A 15,977-nucleotide genomic window follows, 5' to 3' on the forward strand; every position below is an offset into this window, starting at 1 on the left:
AAAAATGAAAAAAAAAATGTGGGAAAACAAATTGAACTGCACACACAATAGACCACTGACGATGATTGAGGTATACATGTATGTGCAACAACTTGTCGTCTGCATTAAACTACAAATCTTAATGACGTATCTAGTAAAAGGGATGAAGTTTAAAAAGGAACTAATCCAAACTAAAATTAAATCACTCATGCAGAAACAATGATTATGAAATTAATTAAACAGTTTGTATACCACAAAGCAAAAAATAATATTTTGTATGTATAATGTTTGTATTGGCTATACATGAGAATATATTTTGTTCGTAAATCTTTCTCTGCACTTATGTATGTTTCCTTATTTATTAGGATTGTCTAAACTCTTTTACAGGCAATCAAAATCAAAGGAAACAAACTATTTAGAAGAAATAGACGATGGGCCAAAAAGGTACGAAATTTCATTTAACACAGCGGACTTCAAGGGTGCGCTTTCAAATATCATTTTAACATAGAGGACTAAAAGGGTGCACTCTCAAATATCACTTAACATATAAGACTCAAAGGGTTCGCTCTCAAATTTCAGTTGGCATAAAGAAGTAAAAATACACAAGCACAAACATCACTTACATATATGTATATAAGAGTATATTCTCAAATATTACTTTACATAGATTAAAAAAATAGAACGATCTCAAATATCATTTAACAATAAGTTTTTGGTGTTTCTTTATTTCGGCATGGAGCATCATTGAAGAAACGTGTATTGTCGGAATGTCCATCTGATGTAGTACACTTAGTAGTGTTAATGTTATTACGTAAAGGACAAATAGGATGAGATCAAGATCACGTTAAAACATTAAGGAATAGAAAGGTATTATCTCAAATATCCCTATATGTAAATAATGTATTTTTTTTTTATCATAGTTCACAGAACAAGAATTTTTCCGTTTATTTTACTCATGATCAATATTTAAAGTCAATCCTATACAATACTATATAAATAACACATAGCTGAGAGGGTGATAGAGCAGATTGTTACCCCGATTAAACATTGTCAACTGAGGCGAAGCCAAGGTTGACAATTTCTTTTCGAGGGGTAACAATCTGCTCTATCACCCTCTCAGATATGTGTTATTTAATTTATTATACTGAATGTTCTGTTATTACTGTCGATTAAATTTCAAATTCAAAGTAAAACCATCCGTATTTAATAAAGCACACACTTGATCAAGCGTCTCCGTGAAGGGTAATAGAGTATTTGCCATAGGATAGAGTCGTATTTAATAAAGCGCACACTTGACCAAGCGTCTCCATGAAGGGTAATAGAGTAAATTAACACCCTCGTATTAGCCAATCAAAATCTGGCATTTTAACATGAAGTATAATAAAATACAATAATAATTTATTAACGTCTCACCGTCAATAATACAGTTCTTATGCAGCAAAAATACTGCAATCTGATTGAATGACTACCCCGGTGTAAATATAACATTATACAATTATTGACTTTTGATGAGGTTGATACAATGATTTATCAACCCCAAAGATGTGATATTCACCAAGGCCAACGGCCGAGGTGAATATCACATCTGGGGTTGATAAATCATTGTATCAACTGATATCAAAAGTCAACAATTGCTTTATTATATGACTCTTTAGTTCTCAGTGTCATTTTCATATTTTTAGATTGTGAAATATATCCTTGGTTAGATGGTATTTTGCCTAGACTGTTTTTATTTTATGCTTGGGTTTGATTTTTAGGCATATTTAATTCTGTAAAATTAAAACTAGAAGAATATTGTATCATTTCAATTTTTAATACTACTGTCCAATTCATTGTTTGGCAAATTCTCGAAATCTTCAGGTAGATTTTTCTCTCTTAAATAAGATTTAAATGTCCTCACGCTAGAATCTGTTGATCGGCGAGTATTTTTAGAATCCTTTTCTATCAAAATCTTCTTAATTTCCTCATTATTTAACGATGGAAAGCGTTTTTCAATAGCTACTTCTGCTGCTCCAGCCATACTTTGTTGCCGGAAACATGTAACTGTCGTCTGTTAGATCGAAACGATTTTATGTCGAGAGCGCTGATTGGTTGATATTTATTCGGTCGTCCAATTAAAAACCATTTTATTTATACATCCCTTAAATAGCTAATAAGAATTCCCCGTTTCTATATTTAGGTACACGGACGCTGTTCCAAATCTTATATTAACCTCTCGTGATTTTTGCCGCGGTGAATATAATGTTTTACCAAAGAGGATTTCCTATGCTTTTAGCCAATGAGAAAACAGAAAATTTATAGTCATATAATAATGAAAAATATTACGCTGGAAATTTTTCATTACCTTTTTTTCAATTTTACATCCTGGTTTCAAAATGAGTAAAGGAATTGTTCATAAGAAATAAATTCGTTATCTTGGTGTAATCAGGGGTGTACGGAATTTTACACCGTTGTTGAAAATTCATACACCCATTCAGCTGCGCCTCAGGGTGTATGAATTTTCAACAACGGTGTAAAATTCTGTACACCCCTGATTACACCAAGATAATTAATAATACGCGTTTCACATTATAAAAGTAAATCTTTTTAAAATTATTAATGCCATTCTAAAAGAATTATGAGAGACGGATTAAAAGGAACTAGTATTTACAAATTTTCAAAAAGCAATTATAAAACAAAAGTTAAATCCTAAAAGCATATTTACGTCAATTATCGGTATAAAAAACGTTTTCTACGGTCTAAAATAAGCTAGTAGGTTTTGGCACATTTTTGTATCACATAAATATTATCACTCGCTAAAATAAATGTAAGTTTCAAAGAATTCGGCAATATAGACTAAAATTTTCGTTTTCAAAGTTTAAAATCTTATACAGTTCGTCTCTAATATCGTCGTACAACGGACATTCAGTCAATACATGCTCCTCGGTTTCAATTTTATCGTCACAAACAAAACAAGTTCTTTGATCTATTGGAAGACTAAATGAAAACGGTGTAATTTGGACTAAATTGCACATTTACAGTAATTGTTGGTGTAATTTGGACTATATTACACATGTACAGTAATTGTTGGTGTAATTTGGACTATATTACACATGTACAGCAACTGTTGGTGTAAATTGGACTATATTACACATTTACAGTAATTGTTGGTGTAATTTGGACTATATTACACATGTACAGTAATTGTTGAATGTGTTAATTCAAGGTTGACAACCAGAAGTGACTACACAAGTATATGTAGTATTGATACCTTAGATCTCAAACCACAAGATGTCGCTGAACAGTAAGTAGAACCTTTTTAAAGTCTTAAACATATAGTCTTTTTCTTATGCTGACCTCTAAATGTCTTGTATGGTTTTTGTTTGTTGGGTTGCTGAATTATTGATAATATTATCGAGTTCTAACATTCAATTATTATTATATAATACCATCGTGAACTATCAGTCAATTACAATTGGAGACAAGAAATTAACCGGCAATGATTTCAACTCCAGTTTATTTACCAATGAGGACTAACATTCAGCCAGCACCTGTGTCTTTTACTCCATGAAAGTCACTATCGGGAACTAGCAGTCAACAAACAGTAACATCAACTTATCGAAACTTTGTTCTGAGACTAGTAGCAATCAGAAGAGGCATTTAATTAGTGGTTTATACCACCAGAGACTAAAAGTTAACCGGCAATTGAAATTTTCCAAGTGGAACAAAGTGCCATATCATTCAAAAATGGGAACAAACCATCACAGAGAACGGACAGAGACAACAATATTTTTGAAGCAGAAGAAAGATAAAATTAACATTTAGTCCAAAAGTATATTAAAATCAGTGACAAAAAGTTGACATCTGGTATCAGTATTTTAATGATAATAAACATATATTGTATTTTATATTTCCTATAATTTGATTGTTTTCCTTCTCTTCAGAAAAACGATTTCTGCAAACCTTGGAGAAAATGTCAATCTACCGACAGAACTTATTGAAGAAGATCATTGTGCTATGTGAGTCAGTAATGAACATAATTACTATTTCTTATTTCAAGTCTGTATTTTGAGTGACATTGAAAGCTAGCTTGATCCCACCCATACTGTACTTTAAATGAAGTAAGAAGATAACTAGAGGATAAAACAAGTATAAGATACGAAGAGAGAAAATTAATATATAAAGATAAACAACAGGCAAGAAATTACTAAGATCTCCACAAGATTATTGGAAAACTAGTCTTTTTTATTTATTGGAATATTGCGAGCGTTTTTTCCCTCCAAAATTAGAGTTATTAATATGTAAAATTTAAGAACTTCTAAACATGGAAAAAATAATTACTTCTTCAGAAGTTAACAAAAAACAGAAAATGAAAGAAAGAAAAACATTATTGTTAGTGAGCAATAACAAAACATACAGAGAGAGGTAAGATTTTTGACTGAGCCTTGACATGGATATTTAGAGGATAATTTTTCCTACAATTTAGCTCTGCAGTATCCCCTGGAAAGTCACACACAGAACATATAACTGAGAAGAAAAGAACAAAAGATTTTACTTCAGAATCAAGGTCAGATATATACATCATTATATTTATAACAAAACATTGTTTATGACTTGTCAGTATGGTATCATATTGATAACTGTCATTTCTAGCAAGATCAGTCACTTGTTTCTCTATGCTTTGCAGGTTAAGCTTGCAAAAACATGCTTAACATAAGTAAGTTCGATATTTACTTCTGAGAGTGTCCAGTGTCTGATATTTGTGATATATTGCGAAATATTGAATTCGTTGTTTAAATTTTCTACCGCACAATTTGATCAATAGTTATGTTATCACTAGCTGTTATTGCCAATAATATATATATATACATATTAATTTTCGATTGTTATTGATAATCCGAAATGAAAAACATGTACAGAAGCTTAAAATGCAAGTTATATTTTTTTCAGAGCCCGCAGCTTAAACAGATCAACAAAAGTGAAAACAAAGGGTGACGATAAAAGGTCAGTTGACTTACAAAACTTAACTACAAAAAGGACGACAACACGGCCGACACTCGGCTAACCGAGAGATTGGTAGCTTAATCTTTATTGAGTATGCGGCTATATCGGCGGTTGGTTTGTTAATCGGGTTGGCTAAAGTCTGTTAATCAGGTGTTATCGACAAAATCATTGAAAGTTCAGCATGTTTCATCGTATATCTTTTTAAATATACTTTTATCATAAAAATTATTTATGTCTGACAAAACAATTCAATGCACTGAATCCAGTGGTGTAGTTATTTTTTTCTAGCTTCCATAAACGATCTATAAAATGAAAATATAAAAAAAAAGATGTGGTATGATTGCCAATGAGACAACTGTCCATAAGAGACCAAAATGACATTTACAACTATAGGTCACCGTACGGCCTTCAACAATGAGCAAAGCCCATACCGCATAGCCAGCTATAAAATATATATATATATATGTCCCGATAAGACAATGCAAAACAATTCAAATGAGAAAACTAACGGCCTTATTTATATAAAAAAAAATGAGAAAAGGCGGGTTACTCATCAATAAATTTATACACATTTTACACACACAAAATGTACACAAAATGACACGTTGGTTGAATTTACTTGCATGCAATATTTTGAACATTGAAAAAAGACAGGCATTATGTTTGTTAAGCATATTAATAGCATTGTGTGCAAAATCTACACGAAAATCTTTATTTTGGAGACATTAATCAATTTTTATTTCAAACCTGGTCTGTTAATGGGTCGGTATATAAAGCCCGGTCTGTTAATTGGTCTGTTAAGAGTTATGAATGACAATAAAAGTATAATTTTATTGCTATATGGGGTGTTATCGGATCAAACGGGATAAGCTCAAGACGAGTGGCTAAAATATACGGAAACAACACGTGAACAATGAAACATAAAATAAACGGAAACAACAAATGAACAATGAAAAATTTAGAAAATTGAAATTGAAAATTAATAAAAATGGTTTCAAAAAGTGTAATATTAAAGTAATATAAATTTCATCCAAGAATGGTTGCATATATCATGTGGATTCTGTTTAATTGTCATGAATGACACCAATTTGTCTTCTACATTGGTAACCAGTATATAAATCAGAGATAAACGTCGTAATGTAACTAAACATCAGTAAGTAAAATATATTGAGATGCTAGAGAAAGAATAGAGAAAGAATAATGAGTAAAATAAATAAAATCTAGAGAAAAGTAACATAACCTGGATGGAGACGCAACATATAGAATAATAGATAATGAAAGTAGATAATGATGCATTGCTTAAAAGAGAGAAACAATAATAATTGTTTAAGAATACAGACATGAAACATCCCTGTGTGTTTAAACAGTAACGGATTACGATTTACTCAAATTGGTGATAAATGCTAGAGGTTTACATGCAGACAACTGCAGTTCCTTTGTATTTATGTAGAAAGGAACTAAACGGAATAAAATGAATTAAAACTTAAGACCAAATATAGCTGTATTCGCTCCTTTCCAATTACTTCTTTAGAATGATTTGTTAAAAACATAATTATGATTAAGTAATAGAAGAAAAGAATCAATTGAATGATGCTGACGAATTAGGGTTTAACGTCAATTAAGTGACAAATAGCATGTGAATATTAGAACAACAACACGTTATATGTACCCTGTGTTGTATTAGAAAGACACACAAATTAAGGCTGATTGAAAACGTTAATAATAGACTCATGCATATTCCAGCGGCCATATTCACGCTATATTGAAGTGACACACCCTTCAATAAAATGCAAAGAAAGTCAAAATAAAAATGTTCTTACTAGAAGGATACTGTTGCACCATATTGTCATTTTTTTTTTTTTTACTCAAGAACATCTCAATCCTAGTTTTTTCAACGGGAAAATATAAAGGTTGCAAAACTATTGTCGTGGCTAAATAACTCTTAACTGACACAATTCTAATTGTCCAACCCATTAACAGATTTTTATTCCCATAATTTTCCATAAAACGTGCAATTATTCACGTTATATTACAATTATGAATTATTTACTAATGTCAATTTATTTTTTAAAACCAATGTACTATTTTGTGTCCTTCAAAAGATATCTAAAATTGTTTGTTTTCGCCTTTTATTAAAAAATTCCTATGCGTATGAGCATAAATACTGCATACTTGCGCGACGCCTTTTAGTTTTACTAAAAACTGCGTTGACTATAAAATTTTTTCACAGGTGGAAAATGTTCTTTGATATATATCATTTTGTCAGACACTTTTCTTTTTTTGATTTGGTTCTTATAATATGTCAAAAATTTGTATATTTAACAGAGTTTAACATTAAATTGTGCGTTTTACTTTAAACAGACGTGCATGTATAACCAACCCGATTAACAGATCAACCGCCCATATAGCCGCATACTCAATATATATTAACCGACCAAACTCTCGGTTAGCCGAGTGTCGGCAGTGGACAAACTCTTTATTATATTACATATACATTACGTATTTCAAGTGCATCAATTAATTTCTAAGGGCCCATTGGTCACTTATTTTTTTTATCAATTAATTTCAAGATATTTACTAATTGTGATTTGAATATGCATTGGTAAGACGTGAACTATGATACATAGTGCACTATGATATTTGATATCATCATCATTTTATCTCTGATTGATAGTTAATCTGTTGGTTAAGTTACCACATCTTCTTGTGTTATATAAATCATACTCTGGTGGATAAAATTCTCATTCAGCAATCACACTCCATCTCCTTATTATTACGTGGATGTAATGCGTCATATATTCATATCAAATATGAAAACTAAATCAACCAAACAGCACTAATGGTATTGAGAACGATATAAAAAAACAACGATTATATTGAGATGCTTGTTAATTATTTTTTTATCGCCACTTTTAGCAATCTAGGCTGAAAGTTTTTGTTGTTGTGAAAGGACATCGGAATACCTAGAATAAAACGCACATCGCTACGAGCGGGATTCAAACCCTTAGCACCAGGGTTGGCAAGGGCCCATTGGTCACTTATTAGACCACTCAGCCAACGAGCTTCCTTTAAGTACATTGACAGAAATTACACATAGATCGTACTCATTCGTGTACTTGGCAAAAGCAAACAACATTCAACTTGTCAAATAAAACGTTACGGTAGTTCATCAAATCTGTTTATCTCCACGAATGTAATTGATCTAAGATCAACTAAGAATAGTCATATTAACTTTATAATTTTAAAAATTTACGAAAAAAAGTTAAATGTATCTGTCATAATTATATATATCTGTAATATTTGCACTGCGTGAATACTTTGTTGTTGAGAATATGTCATAATATACATATACAAATACTATAGGAATAAGAAAAATGATTCAAAGGCAAAGACATCGAAGAATAAAGGAAAAGAAGACGACAGGTTTGTATCATTCTTGTTTGTCATAATCTTTGCTCATTCTAATGTGTGAAGGCAAATTATTTGTCAATGCCTGTATAGCTAGCATTCAATTTGGATTATAAATTGTAATCCCTAATAGAAATTTTTTTTATTATCTCATTTTCAAACATTTTTTATCAATAAGTGTGTTCATTATAAAATTTAAACCTCCCGTAAAATATATGAAAGCTGACATCAAAGTTTGGGATAGGACATTTTGGGTTAAAACGTAAATTTTTGTTCAGACAGAATGTCAATTAAAAAGAGAGACAATATACTTTGTGAGCAATCGAACTTATAAGTTCAATGGAAACAAAGAATAAACACGGATTGAAACGTAAAACATCAGTAGTTTGAGCTAGCAACCTTTTCTTTATAAGTTCACTAAAACTACCGGAGATGTTTCTTTTAAAAAAATCAACTCTTGAAATTCTTTGATTGTCGAAAGTACAAAAAACATTTAAGACGTCAATCTAAAGTTTTGTAGGAACTTGACTCATTAATTGATTGCTGAAACGCACAGTGGCAAATATTTCAAGCAAATTCAGGACGAGATGTTGAACTTATAATAAGACTTGGATTACACAGCAAAAGAACATTATATAAAAATATTTGTATTTTATCCTTATAGCTATCATAAAACAGACTAAATACATTTTTATAAACAGACGACTAAATAAATTTTTATAAACAGGCTCTTTTTATTTTTACAGAGTCAATTTGGAATGCAGTATTCTTTCAAGAAAAGAAGAACCGAATGAAACTAGAAGGTATTTAATCAACTGAAGCTTTTCTATTTTTTTGGCTTCTAAAATGTCAAACAATCCTTAAAGTCAAGTTTGCTCTCTTCGCAGAATATCTTACGATGAAAGTTGGTCTGAAGTTACACTGAAATTTGATTACTTACTAGTATACGAAAGTAGTTTGTTTTCCTTCGTTTTTGAGTTTTCAATTTGTACTATCAGGGGGAACAGATTTCCTATTGCCCCCTGCGCGTAATCTAGTTTAGAACCATTTGAATTTAACAACAAAACAATACTAAGAAAAAACTATACACACTACAATGTAACTCAACAAATATGAAGATTGAACTTAAAGAAACCGAAAATTTCAAACCGTTCACCACAACGTCTCTAAATTATCAAAAATGGTAGCAGTCTCATTTAATGTTGCCCATGCTATATTGAATAAATAATTTGAAGACAATTCTTCAATTTCTCCTTTCAAGGAGAGTAATTAACACATATTCTCAATAGGTTGATAGTTATTACCAAACGGATTTCTTTTACTTCTATTATAATTACAGGAGTGTTTATAGAACAAATGACGCAGGGAATGGAATCGAAATCGTATTACCATCGTACCTTCTCCCTGACGACCATTATTTTGAATCAGTGGTTTGGAACCCAGAACAACGTGGTCTATTCCTCAAGGAAAACAGTTTCTCTCACCAAAATAGGTTTAGAACAGATATATTTCACATTTACAAGAGAATACCCAAGGATGAACAAAAAACAAAAGGAAATCCCAAATCTTTATATTATCCTGATATTGACTCGAGCAATATTACAGTTAAAGTACATATACCAGAACTAAGCCAAATGAATGGACTTTGTCTGCACTTCAGAGCGCATGTGCGATCCCGAAAACAATGGACTATCGTAGATACACAGTATCATCATCAAGTAAGTCGAACTGTTAAAATGTTTCAGGAATCACATTTATCTTATCATTAATTTTAAAACAAGACAATAATTGAGAATGGAAATGGGGAATGTGTCAAAGAGACAACAACCCGAACGTATAGCAGACAACAGCCGAAGGCCACCACTTCAACACGGCGAGAAAATCCCACACCAGGAGCCGTGCTTCAGTTGACCCGTAAACACTAATTGATACTACTTCAGTAAATGCAAACTTAATTGAATATATCTTTTAGTTTATTTGGAAATACTTTCGACCTACATAAGACAAGCTTATAGAAATTTATATATCTATTTTAATCAAAGATTTGCCAAAAATATATGGCTTTGAATATTTGTGTGTGTATTTTAGGAAGGAACAGTAACATTTAATTGTAACCAAATGGATTCATTTTGTATCATATCAACTCCAAGAGAGGAAACCCACACTGTTACACCAGATGGTTATGAATATGTCTCAGAAGCCGACAGTAGAATACACGTAGATTTCCCTCTCGGCGCAGTATCACAGGATGAAACAGTAGATTTCAGGGTAGGTATATTCGAAATGAAAAATAAAAAATATAATTTGATAACATTTTATTCAAACATAGCAAAACATTACAAAAGAAAATTACATTGATGATCCCAAATTGTGGTGCTGACAGAGAAACTGAATATCATTTCTTTATTTTATGCAATCAATCATTATAAAACAACTGGTTTAAAAATGCATGTTTGAAAATGACAAAGCTTTTACAGCTTCATTGATTTAAAAAGATACAACACTCGCGAGCGCCAAACATACATGCGTACTCTCTTAACATTATGTCACATATGCCACGGAGATATTCTAGTGTGCACCTTATCATGATATGTCCACTTTTGATGAAAGTAAAGATATCTTGTATATTTGAGAATCCGGTGAATTTATAAATCTGTCTATACAACCCTTATATACGAGTTATCTCAGTTGTACGAAATTTCGTCAGAGCAACACTGGTTATCTCTACACATAATTTAGCGTATTCTTCTATTTGGAGACTGGAAGTTCATTAAAGAAAAGTGTTTTATCTCAAGGAAAGGGGATAATTATTTTCAAAATGTTATCGCTTATTTATTCAAAGCTCAAAAAATTAAATTATAGTTTTGCAATTCCTAAATTTGATTCGTACAAAATCTCCTTTTCTGAGTAGAATATTACGGAATTAGCGCTTACAACTTTATATTCAATCCAACACCAAAAGTTAGCTATGATATACACAAGGCGGTTTATGTTCAGCAATGATCAAATATTTCTCCATTTTAAGTAATGTTACTTTTTTGAACTTATACGTATATTTAAGTTTTGATGTATAATTGCTTGTGTTTTATTCTAGGTTATACCTTTGAATAGAGAATCTATGGCATGCAAAATAGAACGTAATCCTCGAAATTGTTTTATCTTGGCTATATCTGAGTGTCTAGCTGTTCGTCATTCGGTTGTATCTTTTAACAAGCCTGTTGATATACAGCTTCCCGTTGATGACTTACCGGGCATTGATAGTCAAAATGTTGATTGTAAATATGGAGTCTTTAAGAGAAAGCACAAGGGGAGTTTCTGGCTGACAAATCTGGATGTAGAAGAAAGAAATGGAATTCCTACTATCTCCGTCAATAGTTTCAGCGAGTAAGTGTGTTACTTTAATAAAATTACATAATATTTATTGAGTCCTACGTTTTATCACTTCATATCACAGCATCCTTACAATTTCAGGTTTGAGGATAAACTGTTTACAAATGTCAAAGTTAAATTAAGTCAGTGTCTTTAGATTTCGTTACAGCAATATTTTTTCTACCTCAGGCATAGATAACATTAGCTGTATTTGGCAACACTTTTAGGAATTTTGAATCTCAATGCTCTTCAACTTCGTACTTTATTTGGCATTTTTAACTTTTTTGAATTCGACCGTCACTGATGAGTCTTTTGTACACGAAACGCGCGTCTGGCGTATATATAAAATTTAGTCCAGGTATCTTTGATGAGTTTATTTACCATTAAAGGGACCCGGTAATGCGTGAAATATAGTTTAAAAACACACTAACTTCAAAGTAAATATAATTTTGTAAAGTTTTATTTATTACTACATGTATGTGCATTTTGCAAATGAAAATAGATTTTGATAAATAAATGAATATTTTTATTGTTTTAGATACGTGATCTTAAAAGTTAGATCTGACATGTTTAGTAAACTCCAGTCGTTGCTGCCAGAAGAAATCGAAGTAGCTATTGGCGATAAGATGTGTTGTAAGATTTTGATTTTCGTTAGCAACAGAAAACCTAGTAGCATTTCTGTGATTCTGGAATGCTGTACCAAAGATAGCACGGAGGAAGTTACTCAGCGCAGACGTCAAATGGGATACGAACTTTTACGACAATGTCCAAGTCCAGATTTCTTCTTTCCTGTCAATCAGAGGATCCGGGTAGACGTCGGTGGGAGATTTGCATTGACAAAACATATTGGGAAAGGGTATTATTTTTTAACTTTTTTTCCAATAGCTGCCGATAATTTCATTTGTTTTCCTGTGGAAAGATATAACGGTATGGAAAGTGCCGTGTATGGTATCATATCATTTAAAGAAGATAACGGAACAAAGAAAGATCTACATGCTATTCATTATGACCCATGGAGTAGTAGAGGGAGACCACAGGGGAAACAATTAACAATGGCGGGATCACGCAGTGCTCCAGTATCACGGCAAATGACAGCAGCGTCAGACGACGTTAGGAAGAATAAGGACGATGTCAACTTCGATGAAAGTAAGCATCCTTTACATTTTTATGTAAACACAAAACAAATTTATATCGGTACAAAAATATCAGCTGAGGTAGTGAGGTAATAGTACAATTTTGGCGAAATAGATATAAATGCATCCAAATTACGAGCTGCTTGCGTTTATTTTGTCAGCATTACAACCATGATAACCTACTACAGACATATTTAGAGATATTTTTTTTACAGAGGCTAACCTGTACACAAATGATTAAATGTTAAATTTTAACATGCTTACGGATTTAAGACAAATTATTGTGTTTTGGTTTACCAACCAGAAATTTTGATACAATGAACATGTCAAAAGGTAAAATCACAAATATATTGAACTCCGAGGAAAATTCCAAAAGGAAAGTCTCGAATCAAATGGCAAAATCAAAAGCTCAAACAGAGCAAACAAATGGATAACAACTGTCATATTCCTGACTTGGTACATGCGTTTTCTTTAGTAGAAAAGGGTGGATTAAACCTGTTTTTATAGCTAGCTTAACCTCACACTTGTATGACAGTCGCATAACATTATTATATTATATTGACAACGATGTGTGAACAAAACAAACAGACATAATAGGTATAAATGTATTAATATAAAACGTATGTCAACAGAGGATTCCACGAATTATGTTGTATTTGGATTCAAATAGTATAAATACATTATATGGCGTTATTGTGTTCTTTGGTGTGGTTACTGATTTAATTGTCTTAACTGTTTTGATATTAATTAAAGAAAGTTTCCTATTATTTTAGTATTCTTCTCGGACAAGGGCCTTCTTGCTGTAGCGCAGGCATTGAGTCCAGATTCAATGTTCAAAGTTGTTATCAATTTGGATATGACGAAAGTTCAGTACGAACAGATTACCAATGACTATTCTGCTTTAACTACTTCTTCTCGACATTTACAATTATTAAAAACTGCTTTAGAAATAAGTAGTAATGAACCTAAGATTCAGCGTCTGACGTCATCTCTACGTGATTCAGACGAAACCAGCATTGCAGACAAGGTGGAAGAACTGTATTATGAAAAGATGAGACTTTCAAGGTCAAATTTAGAAAGAAAGGCAACTGTAGTTACGATTAAAAGTGACAGAAAAGAATCGGAAAAACGACAGAGTGATTTGTAAAATGCATGAGAAAAAAAGTTCGAGATTTGTAATTTGCCGGTAAATTTGTCTTATGATTTTAGAGTTAGTTCTCTTTTACCGTCTGACATTTGTGGAATACGGGAATAGGAAAAATATTGTAACGTATTTTGATAGGTTCGCAGCTTTTAATTATTGAATAACATCAATACAAATCAATCATTTTCAATAAAGAGATTGATTTGCTAAATGTTAAATATCAGAAAAAGTATATATAAGTTGTGCTTTACTTTTAATGATCCAAGACTTTTTTGTTTTTAGCAAAACCTGAACGTGTGTACATGTAATAGATAGTGAAACTATTTTTAACTCTGCAAAATAGTATAGAATATGTAAGATATAATGCTTTGTTATTATAAAAGTATATGTTACAGTATGATTTTAATTGAAGTAGGTTCGCCTAAGTATCTTTCAAAATTGTGTTTGTAAATATATCAATGAGATAAACATAATAAATCATCCGAAATAATATCAATTTAAATTGAACGCCACATATTATATTTAATTTGGTTTATATAATTTTTATTACTACACAGTCTGTAATGGTCACATTCCTTTACCTTTTCAAAAATCTTAAGTTCTAGAATAACATTTATACCAGTTTAAATCGGAGGGTGCTATTCAATTTGGGATGCTAAAGTACGCATCCACGTTCAATTACTTAACCTGATGCAGTATTTTTTAATCATTATCAAACTGCTGATTTTTTCTAAATATACTTGTCTATATCGCACATTATTATTTTTGTTAGAATCTATGCAGGCTCTATTGTGAATAACTACGTCGGATAGTTGTCTCATTGGTGAACAAACCACATCTACATATAAAATCATTACAACTCTTTTTACGATTATTTTGAAAGTTTGGGAGTCTTTTAGTGAAACATCAACCTTCATTGCAAAATTGCTGCTTAAGAAACTAATCAAGTTCCTCACCATTTCTGTGAAAAATAAATGTCAAATTATTATTTCAGACAAAAATTGAAGCACTATAATGTATTAAACTCATATAATTGAAGTATAATAGAACTTTGTAATTGCATGTAAATGTTCCTCTCCAGAAGTGATGGTCTAACGCCATGTTTTTTTATCTTGATGAACTTTATTCTTGGTGGTGAATCTTTGATAGTCCCTCATGAATTGACTTCTTGTCTAGACTTGAGTTATATAAATCTAGACATGCTGAATACAATATGTTATTTCTTGAAGCACATATATATTTTGCATATTTGTTTCATTGGTTGCTATTTTACATATATTCATATGATTATATTTTGTGAAGCTTCAGATCTTTTTTTAAATAAAGGCAACCGTAATAAACCGTTGTTCAAAAGTTTTCATAAATCAAATCTGGGTAACACACTAACACCGAGGGAAACACATCAACTATAAGAGGAAAACAATGGAACAACAGAAATACTGAAGTGAAAGAAAAACAAAATCCAACAAATATAGACACGGACTATTTGATAACAACTGCCACATTCCTTTCTTTTCAGAAAAAAAACCCTCCCTTTTGACAAATAGTCTGAACATGCATGCTTGTTGCATGTTTCAGCGGCTGTGATGGTAATTCGGGCAATACCATTGGCCATTTAGATTTGAAATTACCACAGTTGTGCCTCCGCTTGCGTATGACTAACAGGACAAACTGTGTTACATCATTTCATAATCATAACTTCGAAGATAATCAAGATAGGAAACATCACGCAAGACTCCATCGTACACTTTAACGTTCCTGGCTTCCATAACATCGAATATACTTCTCATATTTATTACGATTATGTCATATTCCGTGTCTGAAACGAGACATAACGATTTGATTCGTATACTACTATCATTAAATAGAAAACAATTTAAAAATATGAAGTTATAAAAACCCACAAAACATATTCCACCGTCAAATATTAAAACATCAATATACCAATGTTAAACTTACAG

At 31.5% G+C, this 15,977-nt stretch overlaps 1 protein-coding gene across 2 annotated transcripts in view; it reads left to right on the top strand.

Moving 5' to 3' along the window:
* Positions 1-15,378, top strand: part of LOC143065301 (uncharacterized) — a 28,956-nt gene extending 13,578 nt beyond the window's left edge. Inside the window, exons 4-15 of one of the 2 annotated variants that reach the window (XM_076238804.1) lie at positions 367-423; positions 3,185-3,262; positions 3,903-3,977; positions 4,445-4,525; positions 4,909-4,962; positions 8,326-8,385; positions 9,117-9,173; positions 9,710-10,088; positions 10,459-10,638; positions 11,465-11,754; positions 12,278-12,885; positions 13,646-15,378. In XM_076238804.1, the coding sequence (XP_076094919.1) occupies positions 367-423; positions 3,185-3,262; positions 3,903-3,977; positions 4,445-4,525; positions 4,909-4,962; positions 8,326-8,385; positions 9,117-9,173; positions 9,710-10,088; positions 10,459-10,638; positions 11,465-11,754; positions 12,278-12,885; positions 13,646-14,019 (2,293 nt within the window). In that variant the 3' untranslated portion in view covers positions 14,020-15,378. The remainder of the gene's footprint in view (positions 1-366; positions 424-3,184; positions 3,263-3,902; positions 3,978-4,444; positions 4,526-4,908; positions 4,963-8,325; positions 8,386-9,116; positions 9,174-9,709; positions 10,089-10,458; positions 10,639-11,464; positions 11,755-12,277; positions 12,886-13,645) is intronic. The other variant, XM_076238805.1, reaches the window with a different exon arrangement.
* Positions 15,379-15,977: the final 599 nt, after the last annotated feature.

Source organism: Mytilus galloprovincialis, chromosome 2 (assembly GCF_965363235.1).
Source record: "Mytilus galloprovincialis chromosome 2, xbMytGall1.hap1.1, whole genome shotgun sequence".
NCBI classification, from domain to species: Eukaryota; Metazoa; Mollusca; class Bivalvia; order Mytilida; family Mytilidae; genus Mytilus; species Mytilus galloprovincialis.